General features: G+C 44.3%; 1 protein-coding gene across 2 annotated transcripts in view; it reads left to right on the forward strand.

The window, feature by feature from the left end:
• Positions 1 to 22,281, forward strand: part of ampd1 — a 39,658-nt gene that overhangs the window by 2,859 nt on the left and 14,518 nt on the right. The window contains exons 2-7 of one of the 2 annotated variants that reach the window (XM_034173343.1): positions 2,924 to 2,932; positions 3,551 to 3,716; positions 4,856 to 5,012; positions 5,510 to 5,675; positions 5,798 to 6,017; positions 6,805 to 6,934. In XM_034173343.1, the coding sequence (XP_034029234.1) occupies positions 2,924 to 2,932; positions 3,551 to 3,716; positions 4,856 to 5,012; positions 5,510 to 5,675; positions 5,798 to 6,017; positions 6,805 to 6,934 (848 nt within the window). The remainder of the gene's footprint in view (positions 1 to 2,923; positions 2,933 to 3,550; positions 3,717 to 4,855; positions 5,013 to 5,509; positions 5,676 to 5,797; positions 6,018 to 6,804; positions 6,935 to 22,281) is intronic. The other variant, XM_034173345.1, reaches the window with a different exon arrangement.

Here is a 22,281-nt window from a genome sequence, read left to right on the forward strand (position 1 = left end):
TGTGTAGTCTGCAGTGACCTGATTTTAAATTCTGACTTCCCACTTCGTATGAACGCAGCATAGGATTTGCTTAACTTATTCAAATAGCTTTAGATTTAGGTCATTTTTTCATTTAGTTTTAGATACTTTCAAGAATATATTCAGTTAGCTTTAGCTTCAGCTAGGTTATATTTAGCTGATTTTACATTTAGTCCATTAGCTTTACATTTGTGTAGCTTTTCAGATCCTTTTAGATCTACTTTGTTTAAATTCAGCAGAATTAAAAAGCATTTATCTTTAGCTTCAGGTAGCTTTTCAGTTTTATATTCAGCTGGTATAAGAGTATGTTAGCTGTGGATTCACGTAGCTTTTCAGTTAATTATCTCCATTAGTTTCCACTCAGGTACTTTTTCCAGTTCGTCTTAAATTCTACTTGGATTAAAAGTCGACTCTAAAATCAGTCAGCTTTTCAGCTTGCTATGTATTCAATTAGCTTAATTTCAGGTACTTTTTCATTTTTTTTTTTTTTTTACATTCAGTGGGTATATACGAGTAGTTAGCTGTAGTTTCAGGTAGCTTTTGAGTTAGTTATCTACTAGATTAGTTTTGACTCAGGTACTTTTTCAGTGGTTTTAGAGTCAGATGGTATATGCAAGCAAGGTTGGGTAGGATTACTTTGAAAGAATACATGTGGATTACATGTATGTATGTACATACATTTGGATTACTTGTAATCTGATTACTTTTGGATTACATTTCAAAGTAATCCTACCCAACCCTGTATAGATTTTATCTTTTCACTTCACTATGTATTCAATTAGCTTCAATTCAGGTACTTTTTCATTTGCTTTAGATTCAGCTGGTATATACAAGTCAGCTCGCTGTAGATTCAGGGAGCTTTTTAGTTTATAATATATCAGCAATATAATTAAATTCAGGTACTTTTTCTGTTAGTTTCAGATTCAAGTAGCTTTTACTGAGCTTATATTCAGTTATCTGTATATTCATCTTTATTTTCAAGTTTTTACCACTTAGTGATAATGATGATGATGTTAATCTCCAAAAAAAAAAACCCTTATGTGGTGTGAGAAAACTTAAAAAAAAAAAAAAAAACTACTTTTTGGTAACAGTGGGAATATAAATGGAAAAATATACACATGAGATCAATCAATCAATCAACATTTATTTATAAAGTGCTTTACAGCACCGACTGGTGTCCAAAGTGCTTAACATTAAAAACACAAATTCACAAAAATAAAACACATATAGAATAAAATTTTAAAACAACACATAAAAAACAGAACGTCACCTCCCCACTAAGTGTTAAAAGCCAGTTTAAATAAATAAGTCTTTAACTTAGATTTAAAAAGTGCTAGGTCAGGAATAGTACGTAACTCAAGAGGTAGCTCATTCCACAGTCTCGGGCCAGCTACTGCGAAAGCATGATCACCCCAGCGTTTATATCTTGACCTTGGAACATCTAAGTAAAGCTGGCCAGACGCCGTTAATGTCCTACTGTAGGTGCGCAAAGTTAAAATTTCAGACAAGTAGGGAGGTGCAAGGCCATAAATAGCTTTAAAAACAAACATTAAATTTTTAAAATCAATTCTAAAATGAACTGGAAGCCAGTGGAGTGACTACAGAACGGGTGTAATATGCTCACGTCTAAAAGTGTTTGTTAAAAGACGAGCAGCAGCATTCTGCACCAATTGGAGACGTGCAAGAGACGGCAGCATTAGGTTCAACTGCTATAACAGACAGCTTAATTTTTCATTTAGTTAGTTATTTAGTTTTCCCCACTACCATATATTCACTTACAACATATGTGCCATTGACCAAAGAGCACCGTAAAACCACTGTCTATGACTAAGGAATATTTTCAGCATACAATTGCAATATTTGAAATGTATTTTATGTTCTGTTATATGAAATGATTTATATTGCATTAGTATTTAGATGAGTGTTTAATTACTTTTTTCAATCCAGTTACATTTGGATTCACTGAGCTTTTCAAATAACTTTAGATTCAGTTACCTTTATATTCTGTTAGTAAAAGATTAAGTTATTGTTTCAATTATCTTATATTCCATTACCTTTATATTCTATGAGTTTAGATTCAGCTGTCTTTTCCTTCAATTAGTTTTATATTCTGCTAGCTTTACATTGCATTACCAATTCAATTAGAGTATATTCATTTAACTTTGCATTGTGTTAGCTTTTCAGTTATATTCACTGAGCTTTAGCTTGTGTTAACTTTTCAGTTTACTTTATATTATGGTAACTTTAGATTCAGTTAGCTTGATTTTCATTTCGTGTCAGATTCAGGTAGCTTTGCATTCTATGAGTTTTATAATGAAAAAAGAGATAATTATATTGAATTAAGATGGTCCAAAGTAATGTGACGTAAATGTTAATTGTTAAGTTCATTTGGATTAACTTGAGTGTTACCATCTGCGCACTTTATTAGGTGTGTTACTTATCTTTTTTATAGTTAGCATGACCGCCTAAACAGTATTTATAGCATACTGTCTCTGAAACACTGCAGAATCACAAGTACTGCAGTATTATTGTAAATATAAAAGTAGTAATAGTTGTCCATACGGTTATGCACTTATATTTCAGTAAAAGAGCTGGGTCTTCATGTTGGCCTTGAAACTAGACAGGTGGGTTTGTGAAGGTCCTTGATTCCCATGTACCGTTCCACGGTATGCAGTTAGGTGCCTATACAGTCTATCGATGCCTCACATGGCAGGTATTTGACATCCGTGTGTGTGTGTGTGTGTGTGTGTGTGTGTGAATGGGTGCAAGTGAGGCCTTATTGTAAAGAGCTTGGGCAGAAAAATGCAATAGAAATCAAAACCTATTTAACACTCATTAATGAGTACTCGTCTAACACTCTGTTTTTCATTTTGGGTGGTGCTACTTTCTTGCTGGCCATAATCAGTTCAACAGAGTAAGTATGAAGGTTGGACAAGAGGTGGAAATGAGATCACTTCAGTTAAATCTGCCAAACTGGTGCTGTGTACGTGTAAAGTTTGGATGATGGCTTTTGGAGGTGCATGTAGCACGTACAGTTTGATCAAAATCCAGAATGTACAACCTTGTGCAACAAACCCTGTGCCCTTGTGGCACGTTCCTGATCTAGTAGCTCAGGACATGTCAACCAGTCCTGCTCATTGTCTTGAGGACTGTGAGTAACTCCACTCATTTTGGCCGCTGACTGTGCTTTTGTTTCATTTTCCACCATTATGATTGAGGATACGCATTTCATCAAAAAGCTGTTGCCGTCACGTAGCCATATGAGTTGAGCTGACTCTGGGTGTACCATTGTTTCGTCACCACTGTTCCTCTCTATGTATAAGCATGGCACTTTATGGTTGCAGTCCAAACTGTGTATTTTTGATCAAATACAAACCGCATGTGATGGATTTTGTACCCGTCAGGTTACGTAAGGTGTATGCCTTTGAGTTTTTACGTGTTAGATGTAAGACGCTACATTGAGATTCATTCATCGTCACAATTTTAAATTAGTGAGTCATTAATTTAACATGCTTCTCCCATTGCCCGGCAGAGACCAATGATGAGTTGCGGGCCTTTGCAGAGAAGATCTTTGCGTCTGAAACCAAAGATGAGAACATCCGTGATGAAATCTCCATGTTTGATGTGTCTGATGACTGTCCTATCATCCACAATGAGATGGCCCATCATCTGCACACTGATGATAATATGGAGAAACGGTGAGAATTGTTGAACTGTTATTTTAAGGTTTTTCCAGACCCTCCACCCCAAGTCTTTTGCAGTTAAATTGCATCTTTTCCAAAGAAAATATTTTGATTATTCAATGATCAGGCCTCAATACATCAGCTATTTCAAGAGGATCCTTCCAGCATCCCCCTGGAAGGCATTTCACAATTTTGGGATTTTGTGTGCCTGTTAAATCTCTTTTTTGATATACACCTTGATATCGGGTGTTAATCACTTTTAGGTCACACCCTCCCTCATTACACAAATACATATCACCTCAGAATGCTTAAATCCAATAAGCATTCAGGTTTATTTGACTTAGAGTTAATATGCATAAAAATTATGATAAGGTCAGAATACCCATTTTCCTAATAATTGTGTTCAATATCTATGTAATGACTGCAGTCAGGAAGAAAACATCAGCGGGTCCATGCAAATGTTTGGGTGGAGTGGTGGTGATTACACCACCAAATAACCAAATAACACATTTATTTCAATGGACTGAAGATCATTCATTTGTCCTATTCGACATTGTTGTGGCAATCCTTGGGTGTTGAGGAAAACTGTCTCTTGATCAATTCCCAGATGGGATGGTAGACACAGAGAAAACCTCCATCCACTGTTGATCTAGAGATACCTGTGACATTTCCACATTTGTTTAATGTGGAAATGCCATTGCATGCTGAAAAACGGTCCTTGACAGATCCTTAGCCTGGTCTGATGGCTGGGAAAGTCCCGGACGATCGGGGTCTGCGGACCTGCTGCAGCCTTCATCCGCCTTCACAGCCATTGGGCTACAAACCATCACCTCCTCTGCCCAAGTCATTGAGAACTACTTATTTCACCAGAGTCCCTTTAGCTGTCTTGTGTTCAGAGTTCCTGTTGGGCCTTCATGGTTACGGTAGCGGCCACGGGGCACACAAGGTATGTCACCCAAACATTCAATCCCCTACTTGATCCTTGACCCAGGTGTCACAATGATGACGATGGGTTTAAGTTTGACACGCTATTAGACATAGCCTTTTCATGAAAGCACAATATATATAACTAACAGCTAATGCACCTGAGGACAACACGCTTTAACATTAAACATAGAAATCAACTACTAAGGCACACGTCTTCTCTTCCACAGGAAAAAGAGGTGTCAGCGCCTCTGGACCATGGCCGTGTCTGCAGCTGCTGTCCAGGCAGCTTCTGCCCCTGTAGAGGTGGTGGCAGCAGACAAACCCACGTACCTGGAAGTACCTGACTTCCAGAGAGTGGCTATCATTGGAGACTACGCGGCCGGGGTGCTGATTACTTTCCTTTCCATGCCTTTGAAATGTTTGCGTTTGCATAACAGTTCAACTGTCTTTTTAGACCGGGATTAACTTTTGAATAAAGTGATAAAAGAATCATCTGCATTTGCTTATATTGGTGGAATATTGAGAATAGCTACCATTAGTACTTCAGACAATTTTGTGATGAACGAAAGTCATTCCTTTTAGTGAGTGATTTTGCACTCTCAGGTGGACAAACCCCAAATTGACTATTCATGATGGCAAACATGCTAAATGCACAATATGTGCTCTTTTGCGCATTTGAAGCACACAATCCTCAGTGCACACATTTAGTAAATCAGTATGCATGTATTTTTGTGAATGCTATGGTGTTTGAGCATGTTTTAACAAATGCAAACCTTTAGTAAATCGGGCACCAAAGGGCATAGTCAGCCTTGTTGAAAAGGTGTGACCTACTTTAATGGGTGGGGAAACGATTGGAGTAAAATGTGTCATATCCTCCTCAGGTGACCATGGATGACTTTGAGCTGTCCTGTAAGGGTCTGTTCAGAGCCTTGTGTATCAGAGAGAAGTATATGAGGCTGGCCTACCAGCGATTCCCACGTACAGCATCAGAGTATATAGCTGAAATTGGGGGAGAGACATTCAGGGTTGAAGACCAACTGCAGCCAGGTGAAGAGTCAAAGGCTGAGTGGAATTATCAGACTTTATCATGTTGCTATTATATGCAGTGTCTCTCAAATCATGATTTTTTTTTAAATAAATGTAAATTTCTATGTTCCATTGATCCTCAGTGTTCACGCCTCCTCCAAAGGATGGGGAAGATCCTTTCGATACCAAAAGTCTGCCAGAGAACCTAGGCTATGTTGCTCGTATAAAGGATGGTGTCATCTGCATATACAATGATCATGCAGCTGCAGACAAACATCAGCCCAAAGACCTGCCCTGCCCCGACTACCCCACATTCATCGATGACATGAACTTCCTCATTGCTCTCATCGCCCAGGGCCCCACGTACGTCCCTTAACCCTAAAGTGACCAAAGCTATTTTACCAACTAATATGACTGAGTGGAGTTATTTATGACCCCAATGGCTTTATATTGGAATACTTCTACATAAATGATTGTTTTAGGGTTCTTTATATTTATTTCACTCCCTAATAAATTTGTCCATCATCCTATTCATCGTCACTCTGGGCATCAAGAATCAGTCTTGATGCTTGTGCAGCTGTACATTTTGTTATTCACAGCCATTCTGTTGGCTTCCCTGCAAAACAGTAAAATTTAATAAGTAGAGTTGGCAAATTACAATACCATCTGAAGCGCTAATGTCAAAAATCTCATAGATCTTCCCTGGGGGGTCATAAGTGACCCCGCATAAGTTCGGATTATAGTTGCCACACGGATCAGCCGATCCTTGCAAAATTCTATGAACAAATGCAGGACAAATAGATTGACAATTTCATGGTAGGAAACTTTTTTCCAATTAGAATTAGACAAATGGTGCACAAAAATATATGCCCGGGGTAATAAATAACCCCACTCGGTCGCTTGAGGGTTCAACAGCCTTGATCAGTCTCTTAAATTTAAGACTCTGCATTTTCAAGTCATCCTTCCATAATTTCTCCCTCATTTTGCAGGACCTTTAGATTTTTTTCCCCATTTTTAAAATGGCTATTCATGTGGTTGAAATGTGACTTTTGGAGCACGGTCCTTTAATTCAGTGTGTGACTTGACTGCTGTATTTGGATCCCCCCAAGTACACCTCATGATGTGTTAACATGCTTTGTTTGGTCTACAGTAAGACTTACACTCACCGACGTCTGAAGTTCCTCATGTCCAAGTTTAACGTGCATGAGATGCTGAACGAGATGGAGGAACTGAAGGAGCTGAAAAAAAATCCCCACAGGGATTTCTACAATTGCAGGAAGGTAGTCATGGCAATGGAGACAAACATTAAACAGTGTGTGTGTGTGTCTGTGTGTATTTTTGCTTCTGCACACCATCACAGTGGAGATGAAATGAAACAGTCAAGATGTGTGTGTCATGTAAAAATCACCTTTAATTCAAAGGGTTTAACGAAAATATAATGACATTTTGGAATTTGTATCCACAGTCCCTCTATTTTCAGAAGCCAAAAGTAATTGAGACTTAAGACGCACTTCTTTTCCCTTTCATATGGCTAGCATACTGGTACAGTTTTGTTTCACGCTTTTTACTCTTTTAATTCATGTTATTAGTAATTGGAGTGGTCAACTTTAAATTAAAATTCTAAATTCTGGGTCTTTTAGTGAAGCTTAGGGATAGTGGCCGGCGATCACCTTAGTGTTTCTTCTGTTTTTCCTGTTGATTAATGCTGGCAAATTATACAGTATTTTTTGTCTTTCTGATGCCTGATTCTGTTTTTTTTTATATCTGTTTAAGGTGCAGCTCCATCCAGAGATGGGAGTTGTATTTGTGTTGGCGACCCTCCTGTCCTGTGCACCAACAGCAATTCCTGTATATTCGTCCGTGAATTATTCTGTGAATTGTTCTGTATCATGGCCCAAGCAGAGGTCACCCCTTTGAGTCTGGTCTGCTTGAGGTTTCTTCCTCAGAGGGAGTTTTTCCTTACCACTGTTGCTCTGGGGGTTGGTAAGGTTAGACCTTACCTGTGTGAAGCGCTTTGAGGCAACTCTGTTGTGATTTGGCGCTATATAAAGGAAAATAAATTGAAATAAATATATAAAGGAAATTGAGCTGTATAATAAAACTGTGAAAGAGGGAGTGACCGTACAAGAGGAGATTCATGAGGGAAGCCACCAAGACACCCTGAATAACCTTGAAGGAGTTAAAGGCTTCTGTGGCTGCGACTGAAGAAACTGTGCAAAGTGCAACTTATATCTTATAGGCGAGGCCCCCATCTTCTGGTCCAAGGCCTTCAAGGAACAAAGAAGAGCCATGGTGGTGGCAGAGGTGGCAAGGACGGAGCAAGACCGGCTACGTGTCAAAGCGGTGGCTCAAAGCCGTCAAGGAGGCTGGATGACTTGGGAAGGCGTCACAGAAAGGCGCATGTCATGGGCTGACCTGTGGAAGATCCCCCAGGCCAGACTCAGCTTCCTTATCAGGGCCACCTACGACACCCTGCCTTGTCCCCGAAACCTCCACTTATGGTTTGGTATGGAAGAAAGCTGCCCCCTGTGCAACACCATCAATGCAGGCCTCCAGCATATCCTCTCAGGCTGTAAGACCGCACTATCTCAAGGCCGCTACAGGTGGCGGCATGACCTGGTGTTGAAAAAGCTGGCAGAGGTGGCAGAGGCATGCAGACAAGGGGCCAACAGCAAACCTCCTGTCCCAGCGAGACCTTCCATCCCTTTTGTAAGAGCTGGGGAGAACCCCAAACTCACCCACCAGAGAGTAACATCAAGATTCCTCTCACCCGGTGGTGAGTGGACTATGAGGGTTGATCTGGGGAGGCAGCTCCAGTTTCCCAGGGAGATAGTGGAAACATCGCTCCAGCCAGACTTGATCTTGTGGTCAGTCCCACACAAGACCATTCTGCTGGTAGAACTAACTGTCCCGTGGGAACAGGGGATGGAGGCTGCTAATGAACGTAAGCGTTCCAAGTATGCTGACCTGGCGGCGGAGTGTCAGGAGGCTGGCTGGAAAGCCATTACATGCCCTGTTGAGGTGGGGTGTAGGGGCTTTGTGGGCTCCTCAACAGTTCGTCTGTTGCGAGACATTGGCTGCACAGGGGCAGGGAGCCGCAAAGCCATCAAGGAGCTAGCAGAGGAGGTGGAGAAGGGAAGCTTCTGGCTATGGCTAAGGAGGAGAGATAGGGGGTGGGGGCAGAACACCTAGGGCATCAGCAGGGGGTGGCAGGTGAAGACACCTGCCATCGCTCCGCCACCAAGAGATGTATTAATTGTTAATTCAAATTAACATTGAATCGGTGTGTAACTTTGCAAAAACAATGTCGGACTCTGTAGTTTTCTCTGGGCCCCTCCCCAATCGGACCGGGAGTGACATGTTTAGCCGCATGTTCTCCTTGAATTGCTGGCTGAGTGGTGTCCAAAAAATGAGGTGGGCTTCATAGATAATTGGCAAAGCTTCTGGGGAAAACCTGGTCTTGTTAGGAGAGACGGCATCCATCCCACTTTGGATGGAGCAGCTCTCATTTCTAGAAATCTGGTCAATTTTCTTAAATCCTCCAAACCGTGACTATCCAGGGTTAGGACCAGGAAGCAGAGTTGTAGTCTTACACACCTCTGCAGCTTCTCTCCCCCTGCCATCCCCTCATTACCCCATCCCTGTAGAGACGGTGCCTGCTCCCAGACCACCAACAACCAGTAAAAATCTATTTAAGCATAAAAATTCAAAAAGAAAAAAATATAGCACCTTCAACTGCACCACAGACTAAAACAGTTAAATGTGGTCTATTAAGCATTAGGTCTCTCTCTTCTAAGTCCCTGTTAGTAAATGATATAATTGATCAACATATTGATTTATTCTGCCTTACAGAAACCTGGTTACAGCAGGATGAATATGTTAGTTTAAATGAGTCAACACCCGAGTCACACTAACTGTCAGAACGCTCGTAGCACGCGCCGAGGCGGAGGACTAGCAGCAATCTTCCATTCCAGCTTATTAATCAAAAACCCAGACAGAGCTTTAATTCATTTGAAAGCTTGACTCTTAGTCTTGTCCATCCAAATTGGAAGTCCCAAAAACCAGTTTTATTTGTTGTTATCTATCGTCCTCCTGGTCGTTACTGTGAGTTTCTCTGTGAATTTTCAGACCTTTTGTCTGACTTAGTGCTTAGCTCAGATAAGATAATTATAGTGGGCGATTTTAACATCCACACAGATGCTGAGAATGACAGCCTCAACACTGCATTTAATCTATTAGACTCAATTGGCTTTGCTCAAAATGTAAATGAGTCCACCCACCACTTTAATCATATCTTAGATCTTGTTCTGACTTATGGTATGGAAATTGAAGACTTAACAGTATTCCCTGAAAACTCCCTTCTGTCTGATCATTTCTTAACATTTACTCTGATGGACTACCCAGCAGTGGGGAATCAGTTTCATTACACTAGAAGTCTTTCAGAAAGTGCTGTAACTAGGTTTAAGGATATGATTCCTTCTTTATGTTCTCTAATGCCATATACCAACACAGTGCAGAGTAGCTACCTAAACTCTGTAAGTGAGATAGAGTATCTCGTCAATAGTTTTACATCCTCATTGAAGACAACTTTGGATGCTGTAGCTCCTCTGAAAAAGAGAGCTTTAAATCCGAAGTGCCTGAGTCCGTGGTATAACTCAAACTCGCAGCTTAAAGCAGATAACCCATAAGTTGAAGAGGAAATGGCGTCTCACTAATTTAGAAGATCTTCACTTAGCCTGGAAAAAGAGTCTGTTGCTCTATAAAAAAAGCGCTCCGTAAAGCTAGGACATCTTACTACTCATCACTAATTGAAGAAAATAAGAACCCCAGGTTTCTTTTCAGCACTGTAGCCAGGCTGATAAAGAGTCAGAGCTCTATTGAGCCGAGTATTCCTTTAACTAGTAAGGACTTCATGACTTTCTTTGCTAATAAAATTTTAACCATTAGAGAAAAATTTGTTATGTTTTGGACGCGGTCGGAGCACCGACCCAGCGTTTGAAAGGAGCCAGCATAAAATAAGCAGAGCACGGTTCAAAAGATAACAGAATTTAATAAACATAACAGTGTAGTGATAAACAACCAAAAATGTCTGCGGTCTGGTGAGGTGAAAACACGGCGCGCTCTCAACAGCGCAAACGGTCCGGAGCCACAGCAGTTCGGACCCAGGGACCCCGCCGACACGCCCCAGGTGGCCGTGACAAACCGAGTCTGTGAAGAAAGAAAACATGAGGTGAGTCCAACTCCACACAGAGAGACACAACTCAAAGGTGCACTCAATCAGCAAACACTTCCTGGCTTAAATCTATACATCAGCTTCTTACCCTGCAGGCACGGAACAACTCAGTTCAAATCTCCACTGCAGCAGAAGCTGATTAGACAATTAGCATAACATGACAGCTCACTAACACAAGGTGTGAGGGACACCAAATCCACTGTCATTACTTCATAAATGTCACCAAAAACCAAATTACCTCAGGAAGTGTGCTGAAGAGCGTGAGACCTCACCCAATCCTCCTTCACAGACTGTGGCGTCAAACCTGGAGCAGTCTCTGCGTCCGTAATGGTGAGATTGTTCTCCTGACGTCGATCTCACACGTCTGCTCACAAGGTCGAGTCTCTGGCAATCACACACTGTGCATTCAAGGTTTAAATGCAGCAATCTCTGATTAAGACAAAATACACCACAGCTGTGAGTCCTGATGACCTGCACGTGAAAACAAGCCTCAGGTGTTCAGGGTGAGGTCCTAATGCTCAGCCACTCAGTCCTGAATGCATACCACCTGGTGGGAGAAACAGACGACAAAACCCAAGCCAGCCAAACACCCCAGCCCACAACAGTACCCCACCCTCACGGGAAGCCTCCCGGCGACCACACGGACCTGGGCCAGAAAAAACAAAGCCCCCCTCCAGGGACCATAGCTGGAATGTTGGCTGGGAACAAAAAACACCTCCTGCAGCTTCTGTTTCGGCTCCTTGTGCTGACGATCCAGCTGGGAAAGGCCCGTCTCCAGGAGCTGTGCGTTACTGTGCTCTGACGACAGCTCCATCATCAGCTGCTCCACCTGCAATGTTAATTTCTTCATGCAGTCATTGATCATCTCAATGTTGAGCCTCTCCAGCTCTTCCCTCAGCTGGATAACGCACGCTTCCAGCCGCCTCTTCTCTGTCAACAGGGAACTTTGTGCCGAGACCATCACTCTCATCCTGGAGCTCATCCTTTCCCACCCTGAGCCTGTCTGCAGCAGACTGCTCCGCAGCTGACACTCCAGTGCAGAGATGTCCTTTGTTGACTTTAATGGTCTTGCCCTCTGTTTCATTTAGCAAACCTGTTAGAGTCTCCACCTCTGACTGCATCTTTGCGTTCATTCCTGTCGACTCTACTTTAGTTGTTCACTTTGCATAATTTTGGCCAGGAGTTCTTGAACCTGTGCACTCAGCCTTCTTCCGACTGGGTGTTAAAGTCTGCTTAGTCATAAAACAAAAAAAAAGACAAACACAAACAACCATACCAACCCCCCCTCCCCAGAGGACCGTCCCATCAAACCCCGGGAAGAGCAGAAAAGAAAAAACACAACCCAAACTTAAGCTTGCAAACAAAAAAAACTCTTACACCCCCCCCAGATGACATGTAGGGACCAACACCCCCCAGAGGACATCCCGCCAGCTCCAGGAGTAATAACCACAGCCGAGGTCCCTCTGGGATCCAAAGTCACCCACGGGGACTCCCAGAGGACCGTTCCATCAAACCCCAGGAGACGCCCCCCCATGACTAACAGACCCAGCCCCGGCTGTCTACGGCTAGATGGACCCACAGCCCTTTCCCCCCCAGAGGACACCACAGTCGCACCCTGAGGGCGGAAACTGGGGGAAAAAAAAACAAACCCAACCCCACAGTGCAGTGGAAACTGGAAGTACATCCAGTGTCACCAACCACGACTATACCCTAAAAGTCAACCGGGAGGAGTGAACAGTGGTAATGGCATACGGCACAAGACGGCGCCACCCCTCCGACTTCTAAACCAGCCACGGGTATATTCCACTGCCCCAAACCTCAGCTACGCCGATGGCGTACGGCTCAAAGGCGCGCTGAAGCCGGAGGTGGAACAGGGAATAAAAAAATAAAAAAAAACACACCCCAAACCCCCCCCCTCCTGGATGCAGAGGTCACCTGGGAAACGCCCAGCACAACCAAACTGCACCACCCCAGCAACGCCGACAACCTACGGCTCACATGGCTGGGGCCAGAGGAGAAGACAGGGAAGTAAAAAAAAAATACCCCAACCCCCCCCCCCCGGTGCAGAGGTTACCTGGGAAACGCCCAGCATAACCAAACTGCACCACCCCAGCAACGCCGACAACCTACGGCTCACATGGCTGGGGCCAGAGGAGAAGACAGGGAAGTAAAAAACAAATACCCCAAACCCCCCCCCCCCCCCCCGGTGCAGAGGTTACCTGGGAAACGCCCAGCATAACCAAACTGCACCACTCCAGCAACGCCGACAACGTACGGCTCACACAGCTGGAGCCAGAGGAGAAGAGAGGGCACAACAAAAACAAAAAAAAAGAAAAAACAACCCAATTACCCCCCCATCACCCCCCAGAGGACCATCCCATCAAACCCTGGGAGGTGAAACCAAAAGAAATAAAAAAGAAAGACTAACATAAAGTCACCTGGGTCAAACTATGCTCCAGACAGCCTGCATTTTCAACTCCACCAGACCACAGACAGTGCTTAAAAAGCCACAAAAACAACAAATTAACCCCTGATAAAAACACCTCATACTAAAAGAAACAGATAATAGACCAATAAAAAAAAAAAAACTAACATTGGCCTACATCGTCAAGTGCAAAGAATGGAAAAACGTATTTTCCATCCTTTGAACCTGTAAATGATTGCTCCAGAGGCTATTTGTCTTTATGGCTTTTACTCCCCGTCACTCCACATCTTAACAGCACAACCACCACATGCTCTCCCCCTGCGTGTCCTCCTCCCATTACCGTATATGACACAGTATATGTGCAGGCACATCTGTTACCGTATATGACATCTCCCCTTCAAAATGGATTATTCCCCTTAAAACAAACAACCCGTTGCTTACTTATATTTGGAACAAATCTCCTTACATTTACTGTGAAGCATCTCAAATCAATATTAACCCATTTATGTAACTTCTATTACAGATTCAACTCCGCAAGAACTTGGATCAGCATTCACAACAATAATGCCATTTCAATACAAACGTTCTCTTTTCTGTTCACATTCCATCTCTATGTTCCCCCCTTTTTTTTTTTTTTTTTTTTTTACATAACCCCCCCCAAAGGCCATAGGTACCATCTACAGGTCAAGCCTGTTGACTGGTTTGCACACCCGTTCAGATCTTGTCACAGTCTGACCGGGTATAAGGCTTACAGGTGGAGTCACACTTTGACTGGAGGGAACCGTTTCTGACACGGCAGAGTGAGTGTCTGTCTCAGTATTGTCGCTGATCGCCGGTAGGGAAGACTGGGAAACCGGTTCAGGTCGAAGGTGGCGGCGATTCCGCCGAAGCTCAGCCCCCTGCTGTGTCTTTATGACGAGTGATCTCGGAGTGGTGCTTTCTCCTGAAACCACCGCTGACCGTGACCACGATTTCTCATGGTCTAACTTGGACCTTACCACATCGCCCGGCTGTAGGACAGGTAAAGATCGGGCTCCATGGCGGCGATTGTAGTAGTAGGCCTGCTTGGCCTTTTCTCGGTCGTCCTTTTCCTTCACCGCTGCTCTGCTCGGCCACCATGATCGAAGATTCTTCTCCAGGGTAGGGAGCGTTGTCCTGATTTTTCTCCCCATTAACAGCTCTGCAGGGCTGAAGCCGGTCGAGGAGCACGGAGTGGACCTGTAGATCATCAAGGCCAGCACTGGATCCGCTTGTTTGAGGATCTTCTTAGCTGTTTGCACGGCCCTCTCTGCATGCCCATTGCCCTGTGGGTGGTGTGGGCTGGACGTGCAGTGTGAAGTCGAATTGCTTCGCGAACTCCTGAAACTCAGCACTAGAAAACTGCGACCCATTATCCGTCACTACTTCGTCTGGGATGCCAAACCTGGCAAAGACTGCCTTCAACTTACGTATTGCATGTGTACTGGTTGTGGATGGCATGTGCAGTATTTCTATGAATCTAGAGTAATAGTCTGAGACAACCAGGTAGTTCTGATGATTGTACTCACATAAATCCATTGCGATTCTCTTCCACGGACGATCTGGAAGTGGTGTAGAGATGAGTGGCTCCTTTTGTTGTGTTCTTTTCAGTTCAAAGCACACTTGGAAAGATGACACTAGGCCGCTTATCTCTGTAGCGAGACCGGGCCACCACACTGATGAGTAGGCTCTTTCCCTACATTTAGTCAGTCCTTGGTGTCCCTCGTGAATCTCTTTTCTCATCAGCTGCGGGACCACGATCCTGCTTCTCCTGAGGACCAGGCCATCGTGCTCTGACAGTTCTGCTTTGACCTGCATGAACTGTCTTATACCCACAGGCACCTTGCAGCTGTGTTCTGGCCATCCTGTCCGTATGAACTTTATGAGTGACTGCAGTTCAGCATCCTCTGCAGTTGCCATCTTTATCTCTTCCATCTTATTCTGGCTAGCAGGGATTACCCCCACTATGCTAGCAACATAACACGCCACATCACTGAGTGTCCGGCTCGGTACATGTGGACAGCGGGCTACGTGAGAGAGTGTCTGCGACTATCAGAGTTTTCCCAGGAGCATACTCTGCCACGGGACTGAATCTCAGTCTCATTAGGAGACGCTGACACCGCAAAGGTACGTTGTCCAAGTTGCAGCTGTTTATGAGCGGCACAAGTGGCTTGTGGTCAGTTACTAGTTTGAATGATTCAATGCCAGTGAGGTACCTGTCGAACTTCTCGCACGCCCACACGCCGGCCAGACATTCCTTTTCAATCTGGGCGTAGCGTGTCTCTGCGTCGGTGAGTCGCCTGGAACAGTATGCGACAGGTTTCCATTGTTGCCCATGAAGCTGGAGGAGAACTCCTCCCAGTCCGGCTGACACGGCCGTAGGTTTGCTGACATCGTAGTAGGCAAGAACTGGTGCCGTTGTCAGTAGCTGTTTGGTGTGTTCAAAAGCTGTTTGTTGTACGAGACCCCATGTCCATGCATTTTTGCCCTTCAGGAGCTCGTACAGCGGCTGTGCCACTGTGGACAGGTTGGGAATGTACCTTCCGAGGTCGTTTACCATGCCCAGGATCCTCTTCAGTTCTGGTACGTTCGTTGGTGGTGGCAGCTGTTGTATAGCCTCGACTTTGTCTGGGTCGGGCCGAATCCCATCCTTGTCAATGAGATGCCCGAGGAAGCGCAGCTGGTGTTGTCTGATGGAACACTTGTCGCGGTTGAGCTTCAACCCAGCTATCTCGATGCGCTGCATGACCTTTTCCAGACGCTGGTCGTGTTCACTCACTGTGGCCCCATAGATGAGCACATCGTCCATGAAGATCTCCACTCCTTCCAGCCCCTCCATTGTCTCCATCATTTTCCTTTGGAAAATCTCGGGAGCGCTGGTTATTCCGAACGGCAGCCTCTTAAAGTGGAATCTGCCGAACGGGGTGATAAAGGTCGTGAGTTTGCAGCTGTCTGGGTGTAGTGGGATTTGGAAGAACCCACTGGCTGCATCGAGCGTCGTGAAGACCGTGGCACCACTCAACTTAGCTATAATTTTGTTTGTGGTAGGTAAGATGTACTGTTCTCTCTTAACTGCTTTGTTCAGTCTTTTTAGATCCACACAGATACGTGCTTTACCAGTGTTTTTCTTTAAGACTGGCACCATGGATGCACACCAGTCGGTAGGCTGCGTCACCCTTTCTATGATGCCGTTCCTCTCCATACCCTCAAGTTCCTCTTTGACTTTCTGGAGCATGGGAATTGGCACGCGCCTAGCTGCGTGGACAGCGTACGGTTGAGCATTGTCTTTCAGCTGTATTCTTACAGGTTCAGTCTTAAGAGTTCCATGCTCGCCAAATGCTTGCAGGTGTCCTGTGTTACACACCGCTTCCTCCACTCTCTTCACCAGGTTCAGCTTCACAGACAGTGATCTGCTGAGGAGGTTGCTGACTGTGCGGCCCCGGACGACGTATGCTGTGAGTGGGTGTCTCTTTCCTTTGTAAGCCACAGTGCTCTGGAACTGTCCAATGCACTGTAACTCCCCTCCTGGGCTATCCAGTTGGATGTCTGTAGGCTCGAGTGGTGTTTTGAGTCTGAGTGAGTGATAGGTTTCTTCACAGATGATGTTCACGTCGGCCCCCGTGTCGATCTTGAACTCAGCTGGAGTGGAGCCTATGCACAATTTGACTGTCCATTGCTCTGATGCTTCCGCAACTGCTTTGCTCACTGCCCCAAGGAAATATGACAGTTGCTGCTGCTGCTCCGTGACCTCGCATACAGCCCTCCTACTCTTGCACACCCTGCTCCAATGCCCCACTTTGTTGCACGAATTGCATGTGGATTCCCGCGCAGGGCAGTTCTCGTCTCTGTTATGACGCATTTTCCCGCACTTTCCGCATTTGCCATCTCCGTTATGTCCGCTATTCCCCTTTTTCTTTTGTCTTCGGAATTTTATGTTGTTGTTAGGTTTGTTATTCACTTCATGCAGGAGCCCAGTTTCTGCTCCTTGCATGCTAACATGTGAGGCGATCTCCTCGGACTGCCTAACAGTTTCTATCGCCACCGCCAGGGTCAGTTGCTGCTTTAGCTGGAGCTGTTTTGAGACGTCCTTGTCCAGTATACCAACAACAATTCGGTCGCGAATGTTCTCTTCCCTGCTCGCGCCGAAATCACAGTGTTCTGCCAGTTCGTACAAAGCCCTTATAAAAGTCTCTGCTTTTTCCCCAGGTCTTTGAACGCGTTGGTGGAAACAAGCCCGCTCGTGTATTACATTCCTGCGCGGCACAAAGTACTCGTCAAACTTAGCCAGCACGCAATTGAAGTCTTCGTCATCTTCATTTTCCCCAAACGTGAACGAACGAAACACATTCTCAGCCTGGCTTCCCATTGCGTATATCAGGCTGCTCGCCTGCACGGCAGCATCTTCAGTGCTAAGTTTGGTAGCAGTTCTGAATCTCACAAAACGTTGCTTCCAGTCGGGCCACTCAGCAGGTTTGTCAAATGTGAAGTTTATCGGGGGGTTGAACTTCGCCATGTCTCTCCGGTTTGCACTTCTGACACCATGTAAATGATTGCTCCAGAGGCTATTTGTCTTTATGGCTTTTACTCCCCCTCACTCCACATCTTAACAGCACAACCACCACACGCTCTCCCCCTGCGTGTCCTCCTCCCATTACCGTATATGACACAGTATATGTGCAGGCACATCTGTTACCGTATATGACTCTGTCACCAACAGAGGGAGCCAAAGTGCCAAATAAGAAAATCCCTGTGGTAACAGAGTAAAAACCAATACACACTGCTGTAAACGACAGCAGGTTATAACAAACAGCTTAAAGTGCAAACTAAATACCACCGGGGCTGCTACAACAGGCGTCGGAGCCAGCTGCATGGGAGGAGACGGGGCTACAGCCGTAACAGCGGGGTGCGACACGACCTAAACTGTAAACTCCGCCATGCGCGCACCAACGCGCACAACCCGGGCGGAGAGCACCCGCAACTGATCCCGGATCAACTCCAACATCTGCTGCAGCCTTCCCGGCAAAAATACCGTCTCTGCTTCCGCTGGTCCATTGTTAAATGGCCAGAGACTACTGTTATGTTTCGGACGCGGTCGGAGCACCGACCCAGCATTTGAAAGGACCCAGCATAAAATGAGCAGAGCACGGTTCAAAAGATAACAGAATTGAATAAACATAACAGTGTAGTGATAAACAACCAAACGTCCGCGGTCTGGTGAGGTGGAAACACGGCGTGCTCTCAACAGCGCAAACGGTCCGGAGCCACAGAAGTTCGGACCCAGGGACCCCGCTGACACCCCCCAGGTAGAGGGGGGTGTCAGCGGGGAAAACATGAGGTGAGTCCAACTCCACACAGAGACACAACTCAAAGGTGCACGCAATCAGCAAACACTTCCTGGCTTAAATCTATACATCAGCTTCTTACCCTGCAGGCACGGAACAACTCAGTTCAAATCTCCACTGCAGCAGAAGCTGATTAGACAATTAGCATAACGTGACAGCTCACTAACACAAGGTGTGAGGGACACCAAATCTGTCATTACTTCATAAAAGTCACCAAAAACCGAATTACCTCAGGAAGTGTGCTGAAGAGTGTGAGACCTCACCCAATCCTCCTTCACAGACTGTGGCGTCAAACCTGGAGCGGTCTCTGCGTCCGTAATGGTGAGATTGTTCTCCTGACGTCGATCTCACACGTCTGCTCACAAGGTCGAGTCTCTGGCAATCACACACTGTGCATTCAAGGTTTAAATGCAGCAATCTCTGATTAAGACAAAATACACCACAGCTGTGAGTCCTGATGACCTGCACGTGATAACAAGCCTCAGGTGTTCAGGGTGAGGTCCTAATGCTCAGCCACTCAGTCCTGAATGCATACCACCTGGTGGGAGAAACAGAAAACAAAAACCAAGCCAGCCAAACACCCCAGCACACAACAAAAATGACTCATAACCATCCCAAAGATGTATCGTTATCTTTGGCTGCTTTCAGTGATGCCGGTATTTGGTTAGACTCTTTCTCTCAGATTGTTCTGTCTGAGTTATTTTCATTAGTTACTTCATCCAAACCATCAACATGTCTGTTAGACCCCATTCCTACCAGGCTGCTCAAGGAAGCCCTACCATTATTTAATGCTTCGATCTTAAATATGATCAATCTATCTTTATTAGTTGGCTATGTACCACAGGCTTTTAAGGTGGCAGTAATTAAACCATTACTTAAAAAGCCATCACTTGACCCAGCTATCTTAGCTAATTATAGGCCAATCTCCAACCTTCCTTTTCTCTCAAAAATTCTTGAAAGGGTAGTTGTAAAACAACTAACTGATCATCTGCAGAGGAATGGTCTATTTGAAGAGTTTCAGTCAGGTTTTAGAATTCATCATAGTACAGAAACAGCATTAGTGAAGGTTACAAATGATCTTCTTATAGCCTCAGACAGTGGACTCATCTCTGTGCTTGTTCTGTTAGACCTCAGTGCTGCTTTTGATACTGTTGACCATAAAATTTTATTACAGAGATTAGAGCATGCCATAGGTATTAAAGGCACTGCGCTGCGGTGGTTTGAATCATATTTATCTAATAGATTACAATTTGTTCATGTAAATGGGGAATCTTCTTCACAGACTAAGGTTAATTATGGAGTTCCACAAGGTTCTGTGCTAGGACCAATTTTATTCACTTTATACATGCTTCCCTTAGGCAGTATTATTAGACGGCATTGCTTAAATTTTCATTGTTACGCAGATGATACCCAGCTTTATCTATCCATGAAGCCAGAGGACACACACCAATTAGCTAAACTGCAGGATTGTCTTACAGACATAAAGACATGGATGACCTCTAATTTCCTGCTTTTAAACTCAGATAAAACTGAAGTTATTGTACTTGGCCCCACAAATCTTAGAAACATGGCGTCTAACCAGATCCTTACTCTGGATGGCATTACCCTGACCTCTAGTAATACTGTGAGAAATCTTGGAGTCATTTTTGATCAGGATATGTCATTCAAAGCGCATATTAAACAAATATGTAGGACTGCTTTTTTGCATTTACGCAATATCTCTAAAATTAGAAAGGTCTTGTCTCAGAGTGATGCTGAAAAACTAATTCATGCATTTATTTCCTCTAGGCTGGACTATTGTAATTCATTATTATCAGGTTGTCCTAAAAGTTCCCTGAAAAGCCTTCAGTTAATTCAAAATGCTGCAGCTAGAGTACTAACGGGGACTAGAAGGAGAGAGCATATCTCACCCATATTGGCCTCTCTTCATTGGCTTCCTGTTAATTCTAGAATAGAATTTAAAATTCTTCTTCTTACTTATAAGGTTTTGAATAATCAGGTCCCATCTTATCTTAGGGACCTCATAGTACCATATCACCCCAATAGAGCGCTTCGCTCTCAGACTGCAGGCTTACTTGTAGTTCCTAGGGTTTGTAAGAGTAGAATGGGAGGCAGAGCCTTCAGCTTTCAGGCTCCTCTCCTGTGGAACCAGCTCCCAATTCGGATCAGGGAGACAGACACCCTCTCTACTTTTAAGATTAGGCTTAAAACTTTCCTTTTTGCTAAAGCTTATAGTTATGGCTGGATCAGGTGACCCTGAACCATCCCTTAGTTATGCTGCTATAGATTTAGACTGCTGGGGGGTTCCCATGATGCAATGAGTGTTTCTTTCTTTATTTCTCTTTTTGCTCTGTATGCACCACTCTGCATTTAATCATTAGTGATTGATCTCTGCTCCGCCCCACAGCATGTCTTTTTCCTGGTTCTCTCACTCAGCCCCAACCAGTCCCAGCAGAAGACTGCCCCTCCCTGAGCCTGGTTCTGCTGGAGGTTTCTTCCTGTTAAAAGGGAGTTTTTCCTTCCCACTGTCGCCAAGTGCTTGCTCACAGGGGGTCGTTTTGACCGTTGGGGTTTTTACGTAATTATTGTATGGCCTTGCCTTACAATATAAAGCGCCTTGGGGCAACTGTTTGTTGTGATTTGGCGCTATATAAATAAAATTGATTGAAATTGATTGATGTACTGGGGTTAAAGGAGCGAAACATCGGTGACTGGTGGTCCCCAGCTGATGACCCGTTCCTGCCCATAGGTGTATGGGGGAGCACACTTGTATAGAGTGCACTGGTGGAGGTGCATCAGGCAGCAATGCCCAGCAGGTATTCCAACAGCCTGTATCTTCAAATATATATTATAACTTATATCACCAGTTATGCAGCTTCATGATGGAGTGTAACACAAATGGATATGGAATTTCAGCTACAATTTGTCAGAAGGCACATGGGAGACCCAAGCCTAGATTTGAAAAGGGTTATTTGTTCCAATGGGATCATTGAGGACTGGGTATAAAAAATGGCTTCTTTGACTCCTTACAGTTGAAGCTTCATTGTTTCATTTTAACTCCATTGTGGTAGCATTAAAGAGGCAAAATTACAAAATTGTGTCACTGTCCAAATACTTATGCACCTGACTGTACCATCCAGCAGACTTTCAATGAGTGGCATGAGGCTGAAAACCAATTCCTTTTATGGTCTTTCACGACAGCCTGTGCTGTTTGAACGTAGTTGACCGAAAAGTGTTTCTTGCATACTTCGGCCTCACAAGTTCAGAAAATTTTAAACAGTCAACTGAAAAAAGAGCTTCAGAATGTAGAACACAGACTGAGAATTTATATTGCTCATAATTGTACTTGCAGTGATTCATTATTTTCTTTGCTACTCTGCTCTTATCATACAATCATTTAGAAATTGCAGAATAGTTATCTAGCAAATGCCATGTGACGGTAAATTCACCTGTATGGTGATAAAAATGTGTCTTAGATTAAAATGTGTAAACTTTTCTCCTCCTGTGATGAGGCTCCCTCTACTGTCCAACAAGAGCAGTTACATCACATAACCACAACTGGCTCAGAGATGCTGTTCTTTCTCTGTGTGTGTGTGTTTGTGTCTTATC

The sequence above is a fragment of the Thalassophryne amazonica genome, chromosome 6 (assembly GCF_902500255.1).
Source record: "Thalassophryne amazonica chromosome 6, fThaAma1.1, whole genome shotgun sequence".
In the NCBI taxonomy this organism is placed as follows: domain Eukaryota; kingdom Metazoa; phylum Chordata; class Actinopteri; order Batrachoidiformes; family Batrachoididae; genus Thalassophryne; species Thalassophryne amazonica.